Source organism: Peromyscus maniculatus, chromosome 5 (assembly GCF_049852395.1).
Source record: "Peromyscus maniculatus bairdii isolate BWxNUB_F1_BW_parent chromosome 5, HU_Pman_BW_mat_3.1, whole genome shotgun sequence".
NCBI lineage: Eukaryota > Metazoa > Chordata > Mammalia > Rodentia > Cricetidae > Peromyscus > Peromyscus maniculatus.
In genome coordinates, this window is record NC_134856.1 from 38,825,784 (window position 1) to 38,850,582 (window position 24,799).

General features: G+C 53.4%; 1 protein-coding gene across 5 annotated transcripts; it reads right to left on the reverse strand.

Annotated features, from left to right (window-relative positions):
* Window positions 1-3: 3 nt before the first annotated feature.
* Slc12a4 (solute carrier family 12 member 4) lies at window positions 4-23,342 on the reverse strand. 5 transcript variants are annotated; one of them, XM_016005370.3, is made up of 24 exons: window positions 23,142-23,331; window positions 18,030-18,124; window positions 16,398-16,529; window positions 12,116-12,262; window positions 11,951-12,005; window positions 10,544-10,674; window positions 8,667-8,908; window positions 8,308-8,525; window positions 7,569-7,733; window positions 7,390-7,488; window positions 7,035-7,092; window positions 6,496-6,670; window positions 6,015-6,133; window positions 4,600-4,698; window positions 4,235-4,354; window positions 3,810-3,914; window positions 3,414-3,582; window positions 2,540-2,735; window positions 2,256-2,425; window positions 2,035-2,166; window positions 1,849-1,956; window positions 949-1,133; window positions 696-829; window positions 4-582 (listed from the first exon to the last, which is right to left on the reverse strand). In XM_016005370.3, the coding sequence occupies exons 1-24, from the start codon at window positions 23,260-23,262 to the stop codon at window positions 491-493; spliced, it is 3,267 nt and encodes a 1,088-aa protein (XP_015860856.1). In that variant the 5' UTR covers window positions 23,263-23,331; the 3' UTR covers window positions 4-490. The 5 variants fall into 5 exon arrangements, with proteins under 5 accessions (XP_015860856.1, XP_006986893.1, XP_015860857.1 ...); XM_006986831.3 differs by having other exon boundaries at window positions 23,148-23,330; XM_016005371.3 differs by lacking the exon at window positions 23,142-23,331 and adding an exon at window positions 21,537-21,573.
* Between the last annotated feature and the right edge of the window lie 1,457 nt (window positions 23,343-24,799).

Here is a 24,799-nt window from a genome sequence, read left to right on the forward strand (position 1 = left end):
GAGGCCCAGAAGTACACAATGTTTTATTGAAAAAAGTCAGGCTCAGCTTGGCCAGCTCCATCCCACTTGGCTTGATGAGGGTCTCTGTCCACAGCAGCCTGAGCCAGGTCTTCCCAAAGGCAGGTCCAGCTCAACTCCCCCACTCACTGTCCCTCCCCTCTTCTCTGATGATGACATCCAAACAATAAATATACAATAAATAGCGCTCCTGGGCCAGACTGAGATGTCAAATCCCATATCAACCCTCACCATCTTCTCTAGTCAGGATAGGCCTACACTGGGATATGGGAAGGAAAGCCCCTATATCCCCCAGGGTCCCACGGGCCCTCGGATCCATTTCAATTGCCAGGTCCAAGCTTGGTTTCCCAGGAGACCTAGCAAAGCTGGTCCAAAACAAGGCTGGGCAAAGCAGAACTGGCAAGTAGGTGTAGGGGTGGTGGGGACTGTTGTCCTGGACACCCCAACTCCAGGCCACAAGACTCCACTGGGCTCAGGAATAGATGGTGATGACTTCTCGGCCACCTCCACGCACCAACAACACCCGTTCAAGGCCCTCAGTGAGCACTTCAAGGAATTCCATGTCTGCAGGGTATCAGGTCAAGGAGGCAGCCACAGCACCAAGGCTACTTCCCACCCACCCAGGGGCACTCAAGGAGAAAAAGCTCCCCACTATCAGCCTTTACACCAAAGGATACAGTTCTCATCACCCTCACTGTTCTTAGGGGGGCCGGGCATGTTCAGAAGGACCAGGCGGGCATCGTGGGACCGTGTGACAATGACTTCATTGAGCTTCACAGCAGTGTGCATACGCCGCACATTGGACTGATCCCTGCGGACAAAGTAGCTGATCACAGGCTACTGAGAAATACGCAGCAAAGAGGTCTCTGTCCCTGGTCCATCCGCACAGCTTGCCCGTTCCCACCCCACCTCAACATCACTTGGACTCACGGCTTAATGTGCACCAGCTCCCGAAAGTTGTCAGGGGCATGGCTGGGGTCCCAGGACTCAGGCATGTACTTGTCTCTGGTCCATGTCATCTGGATCTTGTCGGCCCCTGCTGCAGACTCATCCTCCTCATCTGAGTAAAGGCTCTCTAGCCGCAGAGCTGAGTGCCTATCCTTGACCAGCTGGGCCTGAGGACAACCAGAGGGTGTCTACTCGGTACCCGGGGAAAATGAGGGCCTGGCTGGCCCAACATGACCACCCTGTCTCTAGAATATGGGCACTGATTAGTTCTGGTTCAGGTGAGGGTTTTTGTTTGTTTGTTAGTTTTAAGACAGGCTGGCCTCTTGCCTCAGCCTCCTAAGTGCTGGAATTATAGGCATAAGCCATCATGCCCAGCTTTTTGTTTGTTGGTTTTTGTTGGTTTGTTTTTGAGACAGGGTCCCACTATGTAGCCTTGACTGGCCTGGAACTCACTCTGCAGACCAGGCCAGCCTCGAACTCACAGGAATCCACCTGTCTTAGCCTCCTGAGTGCTGAGGTTATGGACAGAAGCCATTATGCCTACTCAAATGAGTCATTCTGTAAATGGGTTTTTTTTTTTAAGATTTTTTTTATGCATATGAGTGTTTTGTTTACATGTGTATAGGTGTATCCTGTATGTGCCTGGTACCCACAGAATTCAGAAGAGGGTGTTGGATCATCTGAAATTGGAGTTAGGGATAGATGTGAACAAGCATGTGTGTGTTGGGAATTGAACCTGCATCCTCTGAAAAAAAACAAGTGCTTTCACCTACAGAGCTATCTCTCCAGTCCCAAATGAGTCATTCCGATACCTCCACCAGACAGTGTCTTCAAAGGTGTGATCCGGCCATTACTCAAGCCTGAGCCAGGACAGCCATTTACCTCTCGATCCCGCTCGGTTTTGGTCAGCCTCATCTGCCGCAGCATCTGAGACCGCTGCTCCATCATCAGTGTCCGCTCATAGGTATATGCAGAGATGTCACTGTTATGCTGGAGAGAGGGGGAAGCTATGAGTACCAGGCTACATGATCCTGGATCCTCGGGGCCCGAGCAGGGCAGGCAGCTCACCATCTCGACCACCTCCACTTCCGCTTCCAGGCGGAGGTGGTACAGGAAGATGGCTAGATCCTTCTTCATCTGGATGCTGTTGTCATCCATCTGGGCCACGGTGAAGATGCGCATCCGGCACTTCCTCCAGACCTGTGGCAATGAAGCGTGTCCGTGGTTCAATCACTCCTAGTTTTCCAAGAGCCCCGCTGCCCTCACCCATGCCCAGCCAGCGGGCACACCTTATGTTGGCGCAGCAGGAAGGGCAAAAGCATAAGCATGCCTCCATCATGCACGATCCACCACACGTCAATGTGGCCCTCCAGGTAGCGCTCGTGGTTGCTGGGGTAGAAAGCTATGTTCTTTGGCACCAGCAGGGCCAGGTGGGCAGCTGTGGTACAGCGCACAGTGTCTAGGGAGGAGGGTCACTGCTGACTGCCAGCCTGTGACCCTCTGATCTCTGCCACCTCACTTTAACCCTGGCCCTCGGTCCCTGGCCCAGCTTAGATGCCAGACCCTCACACACCAATAAAGGTCTTCCAGGCACGTGGGTCCTCACTCTGTCGCCAGCCGTAGGGCCAGCCCAGCACCACAGAGTTATGTCGCATGCCGCCCAGGCCGCAAGATTGGATGAGGTGGGCCAGCCCCTCTCGGACCTTGCCGGCCACCACTACCTGGCAGAAGCCTTTCACTTTCTCAATCTCCATCATGTTCTTGATTGTCTGTGGGGAATACAAGAGCATCAAAAGGCAAGGCCCACCAGTTTCCACCCCAGCTGGGATCCCTACCAGAACCCTAGGGCTACTAGGGGAAGACCTTGGAGCAAGCTGCCCACCCACAGGTTCTGTTTTCTGAATTCTATGTATTTTATGTGTGTGTTGCGGTGATGTGTGTATGTGAATGTGAATGCAGGGCACACATATGGCGTCATATGGACATCAAAAGACAACTCTTGAGAGTGGGTCTCATCTGGAACCTTGTAAGATTGGGGAATCAAACTTAGGTCTGTACATGAGTGTCTCTACCCAGTGAGGTGTTTGCCAACCCACAGGCCATGGTTTTTTGTTTTGTTTTGTTCTGGTTTTTCAAGACAGGGTTTCTCTGTGTAGCTTTGTGCCTTTCCTGGATCTCACTCTGCAGACCAGGCTGGCCTCAAACTCACAAAGATCCGCCTGGCTCTGCCCCCCCAAGTGCTGGGATTAAAGGCGTGCGCCACCACCGCCCGGCCACAGGCCGTGGTTTCAAGGTAGGACAACTACACTTATTCAAGCTTGAAGACAGGGGCAGTGTTGTCCATCTGGCTGGCCACAGTGGCCCGGACTGGTCTCCTCCCATCTATACCTGCTACACCCCAGTCACCACTGACTTGGCTAGGCTGCCTTCCCACCCCTGGCCATTACCTGCTCAGCAGCCTGGGCCTCACCATAGCTCTCTAAGAAGCTGCCCTGGATGACGGAGCCAACGATTGTCAGGCCCTTCCCTGCTTTAAGCTGGGAGGCAAAGGTGAGGAGCCGGGGGTACTTCACATGCAGGTCTTCGTCTAGCTTCAGCAGCACCAGGAGCTGAGGCCTGCAGTGGTCAGACCGGCAGCCTGAGGCATGGGCCTGGGCTTTCCCAAGAGTCGTCTTTGTTCATTCTCAGAATCTGGGCTCCCACAAGTTTGGGTAGCGCAGATGCAGGGACGCAACAAGCAAGAAGTTGCCTCTCACAATCCCTGGGGAGAACTACAGAACCTCCCGCCCTGAGTGTTCCCTAAGAACCCTGACGTGGCCCTGCCAGTCTGGGCATGAACTCACCGCCAGTTCTTGGTGTGAGGAGGCCCTTCCTCCAGCCTCAGCAGCGCATAGCGTGCGGCACTCAGGGACAGGCCTCGGATCCCGTCACCCCACTCCTTCTCAGCCCTGCGGATGTCACCACACGCTACTGAGCCCCTGGTTCCACCCCAAGATTTCCTCCCTCCCTCCCGTTTCCCGTCCCCCTCCCTCTTCTGCATGCTAAGTGAGCACTTTATCCTGAGCTCCGCTCCTGGCCATTTACCCGGGGACTTCCACGTGAACGCGGGCTGAAGGAGGCCCTGAGTCTCAGCCTGCAACCACAGACCAAAAAGCAAAGCTGGCCCAGCCTGCCGCCGCCAACCCAACACTCAGACCGTTCCGACTGTTCAGGGGGACACACGCAGTGCTGTACAAGCTGTTACCAGGCTGCAGCGGCCTTCACTCACCCTTGGTACTCGATGTACTTGTAGATCATGCCTGCGATGAGCATGGCGACGAGGGCATAGTACCAGGAGGAGACAAACATAAGAGCCAGGCAGAGACTCATGCCCAGGAAGGACAGTGCCCTGGGCGGGAGAGGAGAGGGTAAGGGTCAGGAATCCCGGTCATGGTTTGTCCCTTACACGTCCCAAGTCACAAGCTGGAATGTGAGAAGCAGGCCAAGTGTCCCGTCAGGGAATCTCCCTCCTCTTAGTGTTTCAAAAGCAAAGGCTACCTGGGAAACTCAGACTTCCTCCAGAATGGGGCTTGTGGCTTCCCCAGTACGGCCGGTTAGCGAGGGACTTGCCCCAGGGATCCAGCGGGCACTCACCAGTGATAGTATCTGAATCGGGGCCGCCAGTTGGGGGTCCTCAGAAGCGTCTGTACAGCACAGGCCAGGTTTACAAACAGGTAACACATCAGAAAGAACCTGCAGAACCAGAGGCAGTTGGAGCTGAGAAGCTTCCTTGGTACCTTCTAGGCACCTGATACCAGGCTACACCTAGTCCAGAAACTGGGCCACACCACGGCTCCTAACTCCCAGGTACCCATTCCTACAGCCTGATGCAGATGGCAGTATCAAGAAAATGTCCTCAGAGGAATTGGGTCCAGCAATGGTCCAGCATGGGTAAGGATTCAGCAGCAGAGGAGGTGAGAGAGGAACAGAGTCCAGGAATAATGAGTGGGGAGCTGGACTGGACAATGACGGGAGATGGCAGGGGATACTCAGGGTGACAGATGACAGGGGGACGACTAAGCCTGCGGTGGCCCAGACAACCAGATGGAGGGGGGCTGTCGAGCATTTGGAAGTCGGGGAGTAAGTCGGGAAGACGTGACAGAGACCATGTAATTTTGTTCTGAGGGTAAGAGACGGGATGCCGTGCTGCATGTGGAGTCAGGACACGGGCAAGGCAGGATGTGTGAGCCCTTGTGAGGGGCCGGCTAAGGAACAGAGGACTGAGGGGACAGGGCCATCAAACTCCATCCTCGGTGATGAAGAGGAAGGGCAAAGAGAGAGAGATATCGGGGGGGGGGGGGGGCAGGAATTCCTATGGGGGAGTAAGTCCCAACAAGGGACTGCCAGCAAGAGCCCCATGACAAAGGATGAGCTATTTCCTCTAGCTTAGGCAAGAGAGACAGCACTCAGGATGCCTACAGCAAGAACAGCTCGAGGTATGCACTTGTGTGCGGAGCGCTAGAAAGACAACAGAGCTCAGGTGTGACAGGCCTGGCCCGGGGCAGGGCTGGGGGCAGGGCTCGGAGGAAGGCAGCCCCATCAGGTCTGTAAGCTGAGGGAGTGAAGCAAAGACCCTTTATAACTGAACAAGTAAGGACCATCGGCCACGGAGCAGAATGGGCGGGAGCCCAACACAGGCACAGGCGAGTATAGAATCCAAACTGCCACAGAGATCCCTGAATAGCGAATGGGGGACAGTGATGGATTTGATAAGGCAAGACACCAGGGGCTTGCCCTTTTTGGAGTGGGCATCTGCTGGCCTGCTCTAGGGAGGCTCCTATCATAGGCATACGGTCTGTTGGTTTCTTTATAGCTTCTGTGGATGTACCAGGCTGGCGTCTGAAATCAGGGTGAACAAACCTGCCAGCTCCCCGCTTAGCCCAGCCAATCTGCCAGTGGCACCCTAGACACCAGACAGGATCATTGGGAGGGGCTGGGGTCCTTGGCTGAGGTTATTGAGGTTTAAGGAGCTTTCCCCAAGACTACCCTTTGCCCTTCTCCCAGCTCACATGGACAGAATGGGGGCCACCATGTCAAGGGAGGCGATGAGGATGCCCAGCTCAGCGATGAGTGCCGTCAGGAGGAGTGCCCACGTTGGCTCACCGTTTGCTTTCCCATGGCCAAACACCTGCAGGCACCAGAAAAGGAGCTGTTCCTGCCACCGCCACTACCCACATCTGTAGCCCCAAGTCATAACCTATGTTCCATCATCCCGCCGGTCCCAGCCGCATCCTATCCTTATGGGAGTCACAAGTTTTCCGGACTCGACTTCTCTGCTTTGGGTGAAGCGTGGACAAGCCACGAGGATCTGGGTCTAAACAGCACTGCTAACAGCCAGCGGGGTCAGAGAAGCTCTTAGCAGCTGCTTCTGGGCAGCTGCCAAGGCCTGGGCCAGTGTAGGCAAGCCCTGCTGCATCTGAATCTGCCTCCCGCCTTGCCAGGGTGAGGGGCCAAGAGCATCAAGGCTGTGGGGGCACACAGAGGGCTTACCCGGAGGAAGGGGATGATGTTATCCTTGGCAATGGCTTGCAATAAACGTGGTGCCCCAGTAAGGCTTTGGAGGCCAGCACCACATGTTGAGAAGAAGGAGCCGACGACAATGACCCAGGGTGAAGGCCAGGCCAAGGTGCCCACCACCAGGTTCCTGCTGACGCCATCACCATACCTGCAGGAGCCAGACTCAGACCATGCTGCTGATAAGAAGCCCTCCAAGCGCCGGGTGGGGCCACTCAGAGTAAGGGATGTCGGGGGTCGGGAAGAAAGGCAGAGAGGAAAGGCTCTAACTTTTAGTGGAGACCAGTTGCCAGCCCTTAACTTTGTATCTTTGCCTTTTTACCTCATTCCTGATCTTAACATCACTGTCGTCTCAGAAAGCTAAAGAAGCTGAAGTCGTGGAGGGGCCTGACCTACCTGGTTACACAGACGGTTACTTGAAGTCAACTGCCTGGGATGTGTGGGACCATGGGTGGTGAGGGATGGGCTGGAGTGAGGACAGGAAAAGCTGACGGGGAGGGGCACAGCTTACTCACTTGTCCCGGAGCACTACACCCTCAATGCAGGCACCAAAGAGAATCACGCTGCTGAAGTCTGGGCTGTACTAAGGAAGCCAGGTTTCTACCAAACTGTAGCCCCAATTCATTGCCCACACAGCACCCTAGTGAGCCTCACAGCCATAGCCTTGACCTGCAGACATCAGAAGGTCCCGTGGTGTACACATGCATATTCTCAGCTGTGTGCACGGGGGTTGAGTACCCATGCTTGCGTGTGTGTGTGCGTGCGTGCGTGCGTGCGTGCGTGTGTGTTGTGTCTGCACACAATGCCTGGCAACTTATATACAAAGAAGGACCTTCTGACACCTGCCCCACCATGCCTAGGAAAGGATACACACAAGTGAAGTGGTAACAATGGCCAGAATGGTCCCCACTGGGATAGACTTCTGAGCATCACGGAGGTCCCCGGAGCGGTTCGAGCCAGCCATGATGCCTCCAGAAAACAGACAATATTCCCTCAGGGATTCTCCAGAATTTGGGGTAGGGCTAAGCATGTGGGCATGAAGACCTTACCTGTTACAGAAGGAAAAAAGATGCCAACCAGCACAGTGAAGGACGTGGCAATGTCAGCCACCACATACAGGGACAGGCTCTCCTTCAGGCCAAGGGTATCTGTAGAGGGCAGTCCATGCTTCTCCACGACCTCACCCTTCTCCAGGTAAGCACTCCATAGGTTTTCTGTAGAAGAGGAGCATTACCACTACAGCACCAATGATGTACCCAGGGAAGTTTGGGGCAGCCCAGCAAATCCTACAGATGCAGGGAAGCTCTGGGAATTCTGGGGACAGCCGGAGCACGGTGACTATAGTGTCTTTCATAAGGCTGCTTTGGCCAGAGAGGATGCTGTCCTGTTAGAACCACAACAATAAAGGTGACTGGACCTTCATCAGCCTGGCCCTCACTACTGCCTGACTCCCAGACAGAGGCCCTTTATGACCCTGGTGGGAACACACACCCCCCCCACCCCCACCCCCACCCCCCGACAGCATCAGGGGCTGGTAGCCAGGCCAGAGGGAATGCCAGAACTTTACAGGGTTTGCTGCAGGCCTGGGATTTTGGCCAAGCAGGCTCCATTCACCCAAAATTCAGCTACAAGGGGCCGGGCTAGAAGGACACTGCTGAGCGGGGAAAGCAGCCAAGCCCGCCCTCCTCCCGGGATCTGGGCACACAAGGGCAGCTCTGTGCTCTGCTTTCCTGCTCAGCCCGTGGGCTGGGGATAGGGTGGGGCTAGGAGACAGGAGGGGGGACCCACCCTGGAGCACCCCAGCAGCCGCCCCGGGTATGCCGGGGATTTCGGTCACATTGTTGAGCAGGAAGTAGGGGTCACAGGAGTCAGCAGTGGTAAGGTTGGGGCTGTGGCAGAAGAAACTCCACAGCCGGGTGGCCACGGTCTCATTGTTCACCGTAACTGTCTTGGCACAGATGTCAAACTGGTCCCGAGACAGGGTCCTGTTGCCCAGCATGCACACCCTGCAGGGAGGGAAGCACCGGCGCCTGCTCCACTGGAGCCCCAGCCTGTCCCCACCCAGCAATCTGAGGGGTACGGAGCGTCACGGGCTCAGAGAGGACGTCAACGCAACGGACGGCTGGACAAACGCCCTAGGTACTTACGGAAACACGGGAGGGTCAAAAATAGACTTGATGCCTCCAGCATAAATGGAAAGGATGGAGATGATCACACAGGCCAGGAAAAGCGAGGCAAACTTGTTCACATACTTGACACCAACAAACACCACCAGGGTCATCAAAGTCAGAAAAATGGTCCCGTACACCCGCATATTATTCAGGGTGGCACTTGACATGTCATGGGTGCCCGAAGGGTGAAAGATGGCAGCCGGCGGAGCAATGTAGGTCTGAAACAAGAAGACAGAAGCGCTAGTTACGGTCTTCCGCCTGGGGAGGGGAGCCTGTCATGTGGTTTTCTTTTTAAAAGTGTGTCTATAAGAAGACAGTCACAGGAGACCAGTGGTGTATGAGTCCATGTCTATAAAATGTCCAGAAGAGCAAATGAACAGAGAACGCAGATCAGTGTCTGTTAGGGGCTGGGGAGAAGGGAGAGTGATTACTGATGAAGTTTATCTTAGAGTAACGAAAAGGTTCTAAACTGATCTGGCAGTGGTTACCTCCCTATGAATATACTGAAACCAGGAACGTGTGCACTTCCTTCTTATTCCTTTCCTTTCCTTTTTTTTTTTTGATAGTACCTCATTATGTTGCTCTGGCTGGCCTGGGACTCACTGTGTAGACCTTGAACTCACAGACATCCATCTGCCTCTACCTCTTGAATACTGACATTAAAGGTGACACCTTCACACCCAGCTGCTTCCTCTTGAGACAGGTTTTGCTATGTAGGTCAGACTGACTCCAAACTTACAACATCCTGCCTCAGCCTCCTGAGCTGTAACGTTAAAGAAGGAAACATTAGTTATCTAGGGTGGAGGATGTGCGTGAGCCACAGTGCAGGTGTGGAGGTCAGAGTACAATCCGCAGGAGTCCGCTCTTGTCTTCCATCATGTGAGTCCTAAACACCATGCCTGTCGCTGGCCCCTGGGTTGCACACCTTTAAATGGGGGGTGAACTGCTATGTATGCTGTCGTTCGACAAGACCAGTATCGAAAGAAAGGAAAGGAAAGGAATGGAAGGAAAGTAGACACAGACACAGGTGCCAACCTGTGGAAGCAAGGGCCAAAAATCACAGTTTGAGCAACTAAAGATAATGCCGGGTTACACCCAATAACCCAGAGAACAAAATAACCCCCCAGAAGCCCATATAATGACATGGCTGAATAAACACTGGGAAAAGGGACGCATCTCCTTACAGAATTCCAAATATCAGAAGAAATGTGAGAAACAGAAAAGAAAAACTCAGAAGATCTAGACAAAAGGCTTCTGGCTGGCAGTGCCAGGCAGTGTCTCTAAACAGCTCTTCTCTGGACCTCCAAGGGGGCACCTGTCACCCTGTGTCACTCACATGTCACCATGCTTCCCACAAGGTCTCTCTCCCATTGGCCTGGGCCATTCATTGGTGAGTAGGGATCTCAGCACCCGTGAGATTCAAGGACCTCCAGATAGCATTCATTCTACGGCTGTTCACTCTGACTTAAGGACAAGGAGAAAACAGATCTAAAGGACCCTGTCACAGAGTCTGGGGGAGACAGAGCTGCCAGGGCCCACAAAAGGCTAGGAGGTAAGCTCTCTGTCACCATCAAGATCAGCCCAATCCAACACTTGGCAGATCCCTGCCATGGTCCAGAGTTCGGTAGAAGAAATATCCAGGCCAAGGCGAAGGCAACCAGGTCTCTTCCCTGCTTGGTCCAAACTAGCACAGGTGTAAAGGGGGGTGGGCAGATCTAAGCAATGATCCTTCTCCCTTGAGGCCTCCCATTAGAAAACCCCAGGCCCTGGCCAGGGATGGGCAAGTACTAACAGCCTCTAGAACTGAGAGAGACTGCCATGACTAGGGGTGACCAAGGCTTAGCACAACTCACCAGCAAGATCTCAATGGCCCCTAGGATATACATGGCTGCTGCAAATGTTGTCCCCAAGTAGAAGCACAGGCCCACAGCACCTCCAAATTCTGGTCCCAGTGAACGGGAAATCATGAAGTAGGAGCCACCGGCTATAATGGAGAAAGTGTACACAACACAGGTCAAGGCTAATTCTTCAATGAGATCTCCTGCATAGTGAAACTCTACAGAAACCCCAAAGAACAAAGACTGCTTTTCTCTTTAACAGACCAGGGCAGTACTAGCTTGTCCAGTTCTTGTCCCCGTGGTTCAGTACAGGCCGCTGAGTCTTTGCATCTATTAGAATCTAGCATCCCCAGGAAAGTGGCAGTCAACACGGCCCGAGTGGTAAGGGCAGAGACAAGAGTGATTCATCACTGCCATTAAGTCCTCTCTGGTGAAAGTCTAGTAATAGGCACCAAAAAAGGGATCAATTTCCTTTAGGTTGCAACCCCACCTCTAGGACTCCCCTAAAAGAAGCATCACTGGGCGGTGGTGGCGCAGGCCTTTAAAACCAGCACTTGGGAGGCAGAGCCAGGAGGATCTTTGTGAGTTTGAGTCCATCCTGGTCTACAAAGTGAGATCCAGGACAGGCTCCAAAGCTATAGAGAGAAACCCTGTCCCGAAAAAAACCTAAATAAATAAATAAATTAATTAATTAAAAAAAAAAAAAGAAGTATCAAGGTGTTCCAGACTGTCATAACCCTGCAATGGTGGAGGAAAAAAAGGCTGGTGTAGTAACACATGCCTGTAATCCCAGCACTTAGGAGGCAGAAGCAATATCATTTCAAATTCAGAGCCAGCCTGGTCTACATAGAGTTTCAGGTCAAAAGACAAAACAAAACAAAACAAAACAAAAACAAAAACAAACAAACAAAATACAGTGTTGAAAATGAAGAACCCATAATAGGAGACTATTCCACAAACTGGTTATAGTCTAGCATAGAGTAACCTACTTTAAAGAAAATTTCCAAATTTTGGGAAATACATAAACATATATATGTGCATATATACAGGAAATATAAGTTGTATACATGCACAGACTAATACTTTGTAAACTCCTAAGACCATAGCAGCAATGAACTCAGCCTGGGGAGTTATGGGTGGTTTTGGTTTTCATTCTGCTCCTTGCCCAGTTAAGCCCTCTTACAGTAAACATACATCGTTCTTTCTTGGGAAGGGTACAGTACTTTTACATTAACAAAACACAACAGCAGCAGTTTCAAATTCTGTTGAGCGGAAAAGCTCCCAGGAGGCATTGTCTTAGAGTCAAGGATGGGACCCTACCAGAAAATTCCCAGGGAACAAGGGACAATGGAGGACAGCGGGCAGACCCAGGTGGATTAAGCCATGTTCCTCCCAACAGGCCCACAGGTGGCATCTACTCACCTGGCACCACACCGTTGGTGGCAATGGCACTCATGGAGATGGCTGTCAGCAGGGTCTGTAGGAAGGAAGGCCTGGGTGAGCAGCTCAGCGGGGTGGGCCCTGCGGAGCCACGTGCTCCACGCCCAGCCCAGCTCCAGCCCCCACCCCCCACCCCCGGACACTCACACAGCAGCAGCAGATGAGGACGATGAGGAGGGCCTGCAGCACCCCAGCTGTGCCCACCATCCAGGTCAGCCGCAGGAAGAGGATGACCCCAAAGATATTCTGCAGGCAGGGAAGGTACACCCCCATGAGGGTGCCCATGCTGGGTGCCTAAGTGGGCAGGAGGGGAGGGGCACACAGCATCAGAGAGGTCCAGATATGCCACACGAAGGAGCACCTAGTCACTCAGCAGCCTCTACACCCGGCGTCCAGTGGATACACAGGAGGCAGGAGCAGACTATTTCTACAGGCTCTCCCATAGGAAGACAGTTCAGACTAAGAAGGTATGAGACCTGATTTCTCTTTTCTTTTTGTTGTTTGGTTTGGTTTGTTTTTTCGAGACAGGGTGTCTCTGTGTAGTTTTGTGCCTTTTCTGAAACTCTCTTTGGAGACCAGGCTGGCCTCAAACTCACTGAGATCCGCCTGGCTCTGCCTCCCAAGTGCTGGGATTAAAGGCCTGTGCCACCACTGCCCGGTTTCTTCTTCTTCTTCTAATTGTTATTGTATGTATGTGAGTGTGGCGTGTACACCCACGTGTACATGTGCAGAGGACAATGCTCAGCATCACTTCTCTCAAACTCAAGACCCACTGTGCCATCTCGATAGACAAATCCCTATTCTTGTAGTATGTGTACGGCTCTAAACCTTAGCCCATCCCCCACACCAAAGACATGCCTCTTTTCCTTCTTCTGACGTTCATTTGTTCATCTGTTTTTGAGATAAGGTCTAGCTGTATGGTCCTGGGTGGCCTGGAACTCTCCAGGTAGACTAGGCAAGCCTGGAGCTTTTGGTGATCTTCCCACCTCAGCCTCCGATGTGGTAGGATTATAGACTACACACTATTCCTGGTTGTCTTCTTCTCTTGGTTTTTGCTTTCTGAAACAGGGTCTCACTCTTTGGTCAGGCTAGTCTGGGATTCACCATGTAAAACATGCTGACTTCGAACTATGGCAATCCTGTCGCAGCCTCTTGGGTGCTGAGATTATAGGAGTGTACTGCCACACCTGGCTTCTGATTTCTGTTCAAATTCTGGGAAGTGGAGACTGTCTCAGATCCCCACCTTCTCACCCGGCAGGCCTCATTACCCAAGGCGAAGCTCAACATGTTGTCCCTGTCCAGCCCCCCGGCCCCCCAATCCCCATATCCAGCTCAGGTAGACAGAGTTCTGCCTTGCTGGCCTCGAGGCTGCTCTGACAATGGCCTGCTTTGTACCAAACATGAACCAGTACAGTAGGGACACTGGATGGCACCTCCTCTGCCTGCCAACCTCTCTACTCTGGAAACCAAGTCCAATGCCATCAGTCCTGTTGAAAATCCTCTGCACTGCCCTCTAATGGAGTGGGGGCATGTGGTTCAGGCTCCTCCGCTCTGGCCATTGGTGATATACTCCATCACCTCCCCTGCCAGGCCTAGCTTTGAACTACATTCCTCTGGACTATATGCCAGTATATCCATGACCGTGTTTAGTAGACTTGGCTTGTGTGACGGCTATTCTTGGTTGTCAACTTGACTACATCTGGAATGAACTAAAACTCAAATGGCTGGGCACACCTGTGAGAGATTTCTTTTCTTAATCAAATCATTAGATCCGGGCAGGCGGTAGTGATGCACGCCTTTAATCCCAGCACTCAGGAGGCAGAGGCAGGCAGATCTCTGTGAGTTCGAGGCCAGCCTGGTCTACAGAGTGAGATCCAGGACAGGCTCCAAAGCTACAGAAAAACCCTGTCTCAGAAAAAAAAAAAAAAAATATCATCAGAAGTGACAAGACCCTCTTCTAGTCCAGATCCTTGAGGTGGGAAGATCCAATGCCATCAGTCTTTAATCTTTTAATCTGGGCCACACCTTCTGCTGGCAGCCTATAGAAGGACATGGAATAAAGAAGATTGCTCTCCCTCTGGCTGGCAAGTCCATTCCTTCACTGGCATTAGAGCCTCCTTCTTCAGAATTCCAGCATGTACTGAAGACCAGCTGAGACATCCAGCCTTGGGGACTGAACGATTACTGGATTCTTGGACCTTCCACTGGCAGACAGTCAGTGTTGGACTAGCTGGACCCCAGCCTGTAAAGCCATTCTAGTAAATCCCCTTTATATACATACATATATATTTATATATAATATATGTTCATGTTTATATATAATATATTCACATTTATATATAATATATATTATATTCTCTATATATTTGGTATATATATTCTTTAAGTTCTGTTCCCCTAGAGAACCCTGACTAACACAGTTTGTTCACTGTTCTAACACCAACAGGTCTGAAAAGTCCCCACCAAGTGCTACTGAACCCGGTGAGTGGTGCCTTGTAAGTCCCTTCCTGTTTTGGGAAGTCTCACAGACAGAACAGAAACCAGGCTGTGAGCAAGTGAGAAAGCTCCAACATACAGATTAGACTGGTAGTTTCTCAATTCTGTAAGGGCAGTGAGGGGCTACCCAGGAGGCCGTGACAGAGGCTCTGTGTGTGCCAGTGGGGTCCTGAGGGCATCCACAGAACCCCAGCAAATCCTCCTCTGCCCTGAAGCTAGGCCAGCCTGGGGCCTGAGGATCCTCAAAAGAGCCTGAACAAGAACAAAAGCTTGTACATGCCATCCTGCACAAGGCTGTAAGGGTGAGAGATAAACCTGGGGTTTATAAACCTCCAGCCCTTCTCAGAGGACACCACCTACTGGATAGTGGCTGTAGCAAGAATTCCTACCCCCATCCTAGGCTGAGTCACTCTAAAGGGCAGTGTGGGAAAGGGCTGGGCCGGAAATGCGTTTTGCATCCCTAAATAACCCCTGGCAGCCTCAGAAGGTCATTGGGTTAGAGCAGAAGCCGCTGCCAGAGAGATGAAGCTGACTTTCAGTCCTGGCATGGTCTGCTTGGAGGCCACCCTTCCTGCTTCAAGCCTTCTTTTCTGAGGCTCATGGCTCCCTAGCTTCTATGAGATTTGGCCAGACTCCTCCTCTCTCCATGGACCAGCCAGTGGGGCTAGGACTGTTAGCTACCATCCCACATCATTATTCCAGGATCAGGTAAACTCGGTGGCTAAGCATCTTCAGGCTCCCGAATAAGCCATAGAACCACAGCCCCTTCCTAACTCAGGTTTGTCTCCCACAGGCCTTTCTTGGCTCTTTCATTCCCAGCCACCAGCTCCCCTGTATTGCCCAAGGATCCTACCAGCACCAAGTGATATTCTTTGGAAGTTGAGACCTCTTCTATAGGGCTAGATAGGGATGACTTGATATAAGCAGAGTTCTCGATATCTTTTTTTGTTTGTTTGTTTTTTCCAGACAGGTTTTGTCTGTGTAGCCCAGGCTGTCCTGGAATTCACTCTGCTGGCCTTGGACTCACAGAGATCCAACTGCCTCTACCTCAGTAGTGCTGGGACTACTACTCCAGGGTGCTACCACCACCCGGTTGAGTTTTTGTTATCTTTAGTTCAGAACATGCCAACAAAATCACAACCAGCAGAACAAGGTGGGATCAGTCTAGACCACCTCAAGATAGCAGCTGCCCTCTCTGAAGAGTGGGCTGACTTCCATAAGCAGAAGGTAAAGGGTACACTTTAGCTTGGCTTACTCTAGCGGACCCCCCTCAGCAATACCCACATCTCATAAGCAGGTCTGAAGCCAGTAACCTGGTTGATTTCAACCAGGAATTACTTTGGTTTGTATTTACTGCCAAGGAGAATCAGATGCCACAGCAGGATCAGACCCCGGCTCCTTCCGAGCACAGTCACTTGCCTAAGATAGCTTCTGGGAATGCCTAGGCTCAATCAATCTGCCTCCTTTAGCCCCTTTAAGATCTCTGGGAGTCTCGGTGTGTACCACCAAGCCAGGCTTCTGTCTCAAGGCTTTTTTGTAAAAATAATATTCTAGATCCTGGGTCCACTGTTAGATTCACCTGCCTCTGGCTCTTGAGTGCTGGGATTAAAAGGGTGCGTCACCACTGTCCAGCCAGCCTGGGTCCACTCTTAACATAGTGTCTCACATTCTGACAACTAAGAACAAGGAGCTTTTGTTCTTCCTGTTGCTTTTGAGGCACCCCTGGCCCTCTGCTCAGCAGCTCGTCCTTCGCTCTCCGCCTCTGAAGCCTCCTTCAGCTTAAGGCACTCAGGTCTTACCCTCCACTCCCACCACCCCCTGGTCCAGGTGTGCTCAACACCACACAGGGAAACATCTATTTCCGGCATCTAATTCCATGGTCATCTGTCTGTCTCGCCAGATGTGGCCCTTCTGCTGACACTGACTTGCTCACCTTGGCGGCTCTCCGACGGGCACCCTCCCCACTCTCGGCTTCCTCATGGTCCTTGGCTCCTTGGGTGAGGTTGGTGTAGCTGACAAGCTTGCCCAGGAGAGATGAGACCTTTGGGCGTATGTCCAATTCTTCCTGTAAACAGAGCCACGGGGCAAGATGGCAATGAGCCAGGCCAGGCCACGCCAGTGTCGGGCTACCTGTGTGTAGCCAGCAGCCAAGCTGTTGGCCCAATGCCAAGCCCTAAGGCAGGCCTGGACTTGATCCCGGCTCTTGCCTGGGGAAGCCCAAGCCAGCTAACTGGGCAGGTGTGGGCACCACACCCCAGAAGGCAGCACTCAAAGGCCCAGCGGCCGCTTCTCTCTGCCCCACCTCGGCTGTAATCACTGCCAGCTCATTTGTGAAAATCACCCGCCTCAGGGGAGAAGGAAGGGCAGGCCTTGCTGGCAGACAGACAGACTGCACACTTCATTCTGCCTGCTGGGCCACTCTGACGCTATGGCTGGGTCTCTGGGATTTACATCTACCTCAATACAAGTGCATGCATGGGCACATACGCGTGTGTGTGTACACACACACACACACACACATACACACGTCACCCAGGCTACCTCAGGAAGACCAAGAAAGACAAAAGAGGGCTATCTGGAACAATTGTAATCCACTGTTTGCCTGAACCCCGACCTTTCTGCCTGGTGTCCTCAGGCCCTGGTCTAAACATATCTCAATTTCCAAGAGAAGATGTTTGTTGCCCCCGGGCTTCCCCCTATCTTTAGGTGGGGACAGATCACAAGACGTCTAGCACTCAAGGGGTCTAAGGTTTCCATATCCCTGTGGCCTTAACACTGTGACCCTGCCACCTGCTGTGACACTCCCTGGCACCTGCCCACGGTCTTAATTAAGCGTTTGTCAGTCAGACCCTTTCTGACCCTATACACAGGGAGCCTGGTTGGGGGTGATGAGTGAAGACAGAGGCTCGTTGGATGTGTGGACACTGAGAAGCCTACATTACTTGGCTGTGAGGCAGATAGATGTACAGGTTCAGAGTTCAGGAATCTGAACCCTGTCTTAAATCCAGACCTTACTTCTCAGCTCAGGTCTAGGAAGGAAAAATTCCAGTTTGAAATTCCCACACACGTGGGGGAACCTTTCCAGAGAAGTGTCCACCATGGCTGTGGCTATGGAGGGCCGAGTGGGTCAGATGCAGGAGGAAAACTAGGCCTCTGTAAACAGTGTGTGTGTGTGTGTGTGGGGGGGGCACAGAGCTGGAAGAGCCAACCAGAAAAGGAAGACTCTATCTGCCACAGAGAGCACAGCTAAGGGCTGGGAGAAGCCCTAGGGATGGAGGGAAAAGGTGTGAGGAGGCAGCCACCTTGGTGAGGGGCTGCAAGGAAGGCAAAGGTGAGCAGCCCTGGAGATGATGACAGGGTTGCAAGTGGATCTCGGGGGGGGGGGGGGGGGGGGGGAGGGCAGCATGCGTCGAAGGGGCCAAGGGGACCACAGCCTGGCTGCCTGCCAAGTGGAGAGGGCAGGCAGGGGGACTGGAAGAGAAGCCAGCCTGCTGCTTAAGCTGAGCGGTCCGGAGAAGCCCCTGCCAACCGCCCACCTGTCTACCTGAATGCCCGCCCCCCATACCTCAAACAGTGCCAGGTTCCTGTCATAGTAGTCACTTCCTCTGGAAGCTTCCAAAGGGCAAAGGAAAGGGCTGTTCTCTCGGTGGTTACTCTGTCCTGTAGAAAGAGAGGGAAAGAATTCCAGTGAGTTACTGCCTCCCAGGACCCCAGCCTATATACCCCACCCAACCCACAAAAGGCCAACCCACAAAACAGCTCCGCACATCTTAGCCAAGAGGCTGAGAAGCCACGAACACACTGTCTCTCTAAAACACTTTTGGAAGAAGCCACAGCGTTAAGAAACCCTGACTCGAAAAACAACAACAAGGATGTTGAGCCTCCATTTCCTCATCATACAATGGTCAGCCTTCCTAAAGGGCCATAAAGGCACCCAGGGCATCATAGAAGACTCCAAATCTCCACACTAGCGCCAAGTATACATGGAGGGCGGGGCCTACTGAAGAGGCGGGGCCTGGCCATGACCAACACTGAGGCCCCACCTTCCTTCTTCCCACAGATCTGGAGCACCTAGAGTGCCAGGCACCATTCTGCCCTCCAGGAAGATGAAACTACACAGGGCGCCTTTCGCTGCCATGGTCCACTAGGCGCCAGCTAGCTACCCCACCATGCACCGCGTGAGATGTCCCGGAGGGTAACCCAGAGCATGCTGGGAGACGGAGCCAGTCTCACATGAGTGCAAGGAGCCAGAGACAGCCATTGGGAAAGCCAGGGCACGGGATGGATCTTGGGTTGAGCAGAGGAAGTGTAGGAGCATGAAAAGCGGTCCTGGGCCGGGGGGTGGGGGGGAGGGGGTGTCATCCGTTGGTTCCCAGGTCCAAAAGGAATCCAGAGTTTAGGAATCCGAAGGTTCCAGTTTGCTCCGGGACAGAGGTCTACTCCAGCCTTCACTCACCTCTCAGGCTGGTGGGAATGTGCCTCATCAACTAGAAAACCTCTCCCAGCAAGGAAAAGGAGCCTGCGCATTCTCTGTTTTTTTGGTGTGTGTTGGGATCAACCCACAGACTCATGGAGCAGTGTGGCAAATGCTTTACCCCTGGGCCACAACTGCTTGCTCCATGCCCTCCTTCTCTGAGACAGGGTCTAACTGTAGCCCAGGCTGACCTCAGACTTGTGCCAATCCCCTTGCCACAGCTTCTTAAGGATTGGGATTTCAGATGTAAGCACCATGCCCAGCTCTCACACTTTTTTGTGTATGTATGTGTGGTGGATGTGTGTGTGCATACATGTCTGCGTAGTAGAGAGGCCAAGGTCAACATCAGGTGTATTCCTTTTTCACTCTCCACCTTAGTTTTTGAGACAAGGTCTCTCAAAACCTAGAGCTCACCAATTTGGCTAGACCGGCCAGCCAGCCAGCCTCAGGGATGCTCCTGGCTCTGTGTCCCCAGTGCTGGGATCATGGGGGGTTTTGTGTGTGTGTGTGTGTGTGTGTGTGTGTGTGTGTGTGTGTGCCTGGCTTTGCACACCTGGCCCCCTGCTTCACATGTGATGATTGTGTAGGTCAATGGCTGCGTAGGCCAGTGTCAAAGCCAGCAGTCATTTCAATCCACCAAGTCACGTTAAAGCCTGGTGGGGTCATGTGGTCCCTCAGATGCTCTCGGCATTGGTGGTGACTTCTGTGCTCATTCAGGAAGGATAAGGAATCACAAGAAAAATCTCAAAATCCAGTCATGGTCGCCATTTCCACGGACAACTCTTGAGTGAGGAATTCTGACGACAAAAACAAGCACCACAACGAAACAGAACAACCCAGCAGGAATGGAAACAGCGCTATAGCCCACCTTCCTTCTGCTTCTGCCCTGCCCACCAGGAATCTCCATAAACAAACCCCCAGACGTGGCCAGCACTCGCCCTCACCCTCTCTACCCTCTCAGGAAGCACTTCGGTTGCATATTTCAGATCCCTTTGTGGAAAGAGGCTGGAAACAAATATAAATTATTCTAAATGCACACACGGCAGGCTGTCCCACCACGGATCCTAAGTGTTCCTAAGAAGAATGCACTATTATTTAGGAACTGTAGAGCAGTGGTTCTCAACCTTCCTAACTCGGCGACCCTTTCATACAGTCCCTCATGATGTGGTGACCCCCCCAACCATATAATTATTTTTGTTGTTCCTTCATAACTGTAAATTTGCTACTGTTATGAACCGTAATGTAAATATCTGTTTTCCGATGGTCTTAGGTAACCCCTGTGAAAGGGTCATTAGACTCCCCCAAAAGGAGTTAGGACCCACTGAGAACCACTGCTGTAGACCTAGGCATGGTGGCACAAATCTGTAGTCCTTGCTCCTGTGAGGTTGTGGAAAGAAGAGCCTGAGTCCAAGGTCAATTTGGGCTACACGGTAGTTTCCAGGGCAGCCTGGGATGCAGAGCGAAAACAGACAAGAAGCCGAAGGAAGGACTAGGAACAGAGCTCAGCTGGCGGAGCCCTGGGTTTGACCCCCAGCACCTCGTGAGGCTTGTGTTGAAAAAGACAGCAAAAGATAAAACTCTGCAAACTGTTGAGCCAAGTGCACAGCAGTGTCCCCCTGTATGACCCAGCTGATCCCCTGTCCCTACAACCATCACTCCCAGATGGCCTGGACTGTTCTAGAAGCTGTCATTGATCCCCTTTTCAGGAACAAGGCAAGACAAGGAAGGCTGTGTAATGAAGAGCGCCAGACCTGGGTCCAGGCTTGGGAGCTGAGCTGTGGGTTCCCTTCTCACGTTCTAGATCCCAGTCCACTTAGGGGGCACTCTGGGATGTAGCAAGATACCTTGGCATAGAAAAGACCTCTGGGATCCGTACGCATGCCCCAGCCTCTGGGTGTCCGGAGGGCCAGCAGTATGGCTTGAGTTTCTGCCCCTTACCCTGTGTGACCCAAGGAAAACTGCTCGCTCTCTGTACCGCTCTGTCATCTTCTTTGAAGTAGAGACAGTAAGCATTCCCTCTTCCAACTTCCCTGATGCATCAGAAAAGGTCCTGTCTGGCCTCAGACATGGGCAGGCACTCCTTAGATTCCACAAAGCCTCACTTAAGGACCCCTCCCATAGGATTACGGGGATATGCAGGGTCTAAACAGTGCCTCAGATCTGTACTCCCCTAAACTTCAAGCTACCGCCCTGGCCTCAGCTATTCCAAAAATTCCAGGGCAGGTTTAGGCATGCCTGCCTGCCAGGCTCCAGCTTTTCAAACATTACCCGAGACCCCCAGAAAACCAGAGCATAAACTCAGGCCTGGGGTTTCCTGCGAAGCACACAGGTGGGTTCCTACCAGCATTGTGAAAACACCAATGGTAGGGAGTGACCTGGGTGACACCTTTGGTCCCCATGTACGTGGCATCTACCTACAATGCCCTTCCTTGACCTTCCTACTCCTGCCACAGGCCGCCTAGATGAGCAGGCCTACTTATGCCCCTCAGAGCAGAGTGTGAGCTTTTAGTTGAGGGTTTCCAGGAGAGCAGGACCCAAGATAGCTCTGTGCTTTCTGACCCTTTGCCACACCCGTTAAGAAGAAACAAAACCACTCACCGGGGTGCAGGGTATCCCCCATGCTGCAAACACAGCCACCACAGTCTGGATGAAAAGGAGAAAGAGCTGGGCAAGGAAGGGGGTGGGGTGGGAGGAGGTGGCCTGGCCCGGAGGGATCTGGCAGGACACAGCCGGCCACCAGCATAGCTCCAGGTTACTCCTGTCACCCTGTGGAGGACCAAGGCGGGGCCAAAGACAAGGCTGAGCACTGCCCACTGGTCCAGGCTCACGATGCAGTTCAGCACATCATCTGGAGATAAACATCCTTCCAGGCCTAGGGGAGGAGGGAGACTGTTCTGACCCCTTGGATGGACCAGGATGGGGGCAGCCAGGGACATTGGGCCTTGGGTTACTTCCATACAGCTGTGAAGTCTGACAAACCTCCATGACCTCTGGCAGCCCATGCCACTGGCCTGTACCACATCTACACGTGACAGACAGGTGATACAGCCATCATTCCCATCAGTCACAGACCGCCCCAAGCATGTCACCATTACAGACCTATCAGGTAGCTTCTGATAATATCACCCAACGCAACACACATGTCCTACATGTTTCCATCACTGTCAGTCCCAGACATCATAGGCATCTGTTATCAACCATAGCACCGCGCTCATCCCTGGAGGCCTTGCTGGAAACAGTAGCCATGAGGATGTCCTGACCTGACCCTGCCCTTCATCCTGCAATACTCAGCCACGCACGTGCATTTACACATGCCTATACAGCTACACAGACAGACAGACAGACAGACAGATCTTCCCAGCAATGTTCACATTCCAAGTGTGTGTCAGGACTTGGCCTTGAGGATCCTCCTGGGGTGGAAGATGGAGAAGGGGGCTTTGGGAGAGGGGAAGGGTTCACATCCATGACCAGCCCTAATACCTAGGTTAAGGCACTGCACTTTCATATCCGGGTTTGAATCCCACTGGGAGCACATTACATAACCCTTCCCCGCCTGCCTTCACTTCTTCCTAAGTGCGAGTAACAGAACCTGTCCCATGGGGGAGGCTGGGAGGATTAAAACGAGTTGCTTCATGTACAGTGCCTAGACAAGCTTGGCCCCGTGTGACTGCTCCCCAGATGCCCGCTGGACCTACAGATCCACACCAAGGCCCACAGAGGCCCTTCGAGGAGCACACCCTCCGCTCCGATCGGGCCAGGGTGCAAGGAGGCAGGGATGGGGAGAGGGCAAGAGAGGGGCGGTGAGTCACACGGGAAGAAAGGATAACTCTCAGAGGATGGGGGCGAGTCACAAAAAGTGAGGAAGCTGCAGTGCAGGCTTCCGTTGAACCTGGTCCGGGCCCGGGTCGCGCGTTCGGCACCAGCCTGAGTGAGGCAGCCTGCTGGCAGGCCTCCCTAGGCGGCCACGTCTGCAGCCCCCGCCCGCGGCCCTCCGGGGGAGGAGCTGGGGGGAGGTGGCGGGTGGAAGATGACCTGGCTCGGGAGTCCCGGACCGAGAAGACTCGTCGGTCTGAGCGCGCGCGGGAGCAAGAGAAGTGCCGTCCCGCACGGACCTGTTCGCGCGCAGTCCGGCGGCGCGAGTCCCGTGTAGACGCCCCCCACTCCACCCCGCGCGCCCCCAGTCCAGGTCCCGGCCGGGCGCACCCTCACCGTCCGAGTCTTCCCGCTCGGCGCGCTCCCCGTAGTCCACCCAGCTGAGCCCCTCGAGGTTGTCATAGTCGCCGCGCCGCGGCCCGTCCACCGGCACCACGGTGAAGTGAGGCATCGCGCGCGCTCGGCCCGCGGTCCCGGCCTCCAGCCGGCTGTCCCCGCCGCCCCGGGCCGGCCCGCCCCGCCCGCGCGCATTCCACCCCGCTGCGCTCACTTCCTCCACCCGCCCCCCGGGCCGCCCCTCGGGGGCGGGGAGCAGGAGGGGCTCGGACCGGCCCCTCCCCGAGGGGGGAGACGAGGTGGCGAGAGGACCCCCAAGAAGAGTACTCTGGCTGCTGGAGGGTCGGGCTCCTGTGTGCCTTTGGTGGCAGGGTTGCCCTCTCTGAGCCCTAGATGCGACACTTACAAAGTAAGGGAAAGTCGTTTGCACTTTTAGGGGTTTTATGACGGTGAGACCGGGCGCCCTGAGCCTGGGATTTGATTAGCTCTCAATCACTTTTCAGTTATTTAGCGGGAAGGGCAGGCAGGGCCCGCCCAGTGTCTCAGTGGCCACCCCGAAACCTCCCCGAGTCTCTGGTCACCCCTGCATGCACACTCCTCCATTTTCAACCTTTCTCTCTAACGCTTCTCCACGTCACTGTAGCCAAATCCCCGCCAACGTACAGCCTCTACCCCTCTGCCCTCAGTGCTGCTTGTTGCAGCCTCTCCTCCGGAGTCCGCGACACCCGCGGTAGAGGCGACACCCGCCCGTCCCTGTTGGACACTTTAGTGAGGCTAGCTCAGCTATCTCGTTCGAACGTGCTCCTTCACAGCCTCGCCTCCCGGCGGTTTCTGCACCCAAGTCCTTTCCTTTGGTGGTGCTAACTTCTTTGACATTCAGATAACTTATCTAGTTGCCTTTACTTGAGAATTTTTATCTTTCTGGGTTGTCCTTTCGGCCTCTTTCCCCCACCTCCCCCTTCCTTCCTATCAGAAAGCCTCAGGGCTCATCTTTCTGGTCTATCTCCATTCTTCTCCCCTTTCTGGCTTGGACAACCTTGAGAACGTGGGCTGACCCTAGGATCCCCGCCCTCTGAGGGACGCGGTCCATTCCCAGCTCCAACCCGGCGGGTGGGCCGGCCTGTTCAAGGTCTGCAAGCCAGGCTGGAACCCCCTGGATCAGCCCATCATGCAGCCCTCCCCACTCAGCTTTTCTGGGCTGCTACCCGGCCTCCCTCTCCTCATGGCACCCTTAACTGCTTCCGACTACACTCTCTTCTCTCTCCATCCTGCACTCCCTGCCATAGAGACGGCTCAGTGTTTAAGCGAGTTTGCTGCTCTTGCAGCAAAACCAAGTTCAGTTCCCAGCATCCACATCAGGTGCCTCATGATGGCCTGTAACTCCAGCTCCAGGGGATCTGATGCCCTCTGGCTTCCTCAGGCTCCTGCATGAGTACACACACACACACACACACACACACACACACACACACACACACACACACACAATTATCTTTAAACTTTAAAAATAAATTGAGCAAGCAGAAATATAAGAGACATAAGGTATGACTAATAAGTAATAAAAAATATAAGAATTATAAGGTATGACTAATAAAAATTTTCCAGTCAAACCAAAAACCAAACCCAACCAAACTGAAAACAAGTGGGTGGCT

Coding starts and splice junctions, on each gene's coding strand:
- Slc12a4 (XM_016005370.3), bottom strand. CDS start 23,262: ATGCCTCACTTCACCGTGGTGCCGGTGGACGGGCCGCGGCGCGGCGAC. Junction 8,909..10,543: donor GGGCCATTGAGATCTTGCTG/GTGAGTTGTGCT, acceptor TTCTTGTTTCAG/ACCTACATTGCTCCGCCGGC. Junction 4,355..4,599: donor CGATTCAGATACTATCACTG/GTGAGTGCCCGC, acceptor TCTCCCGCCCAG/GGCACTGTCCTTCCTGGGCA.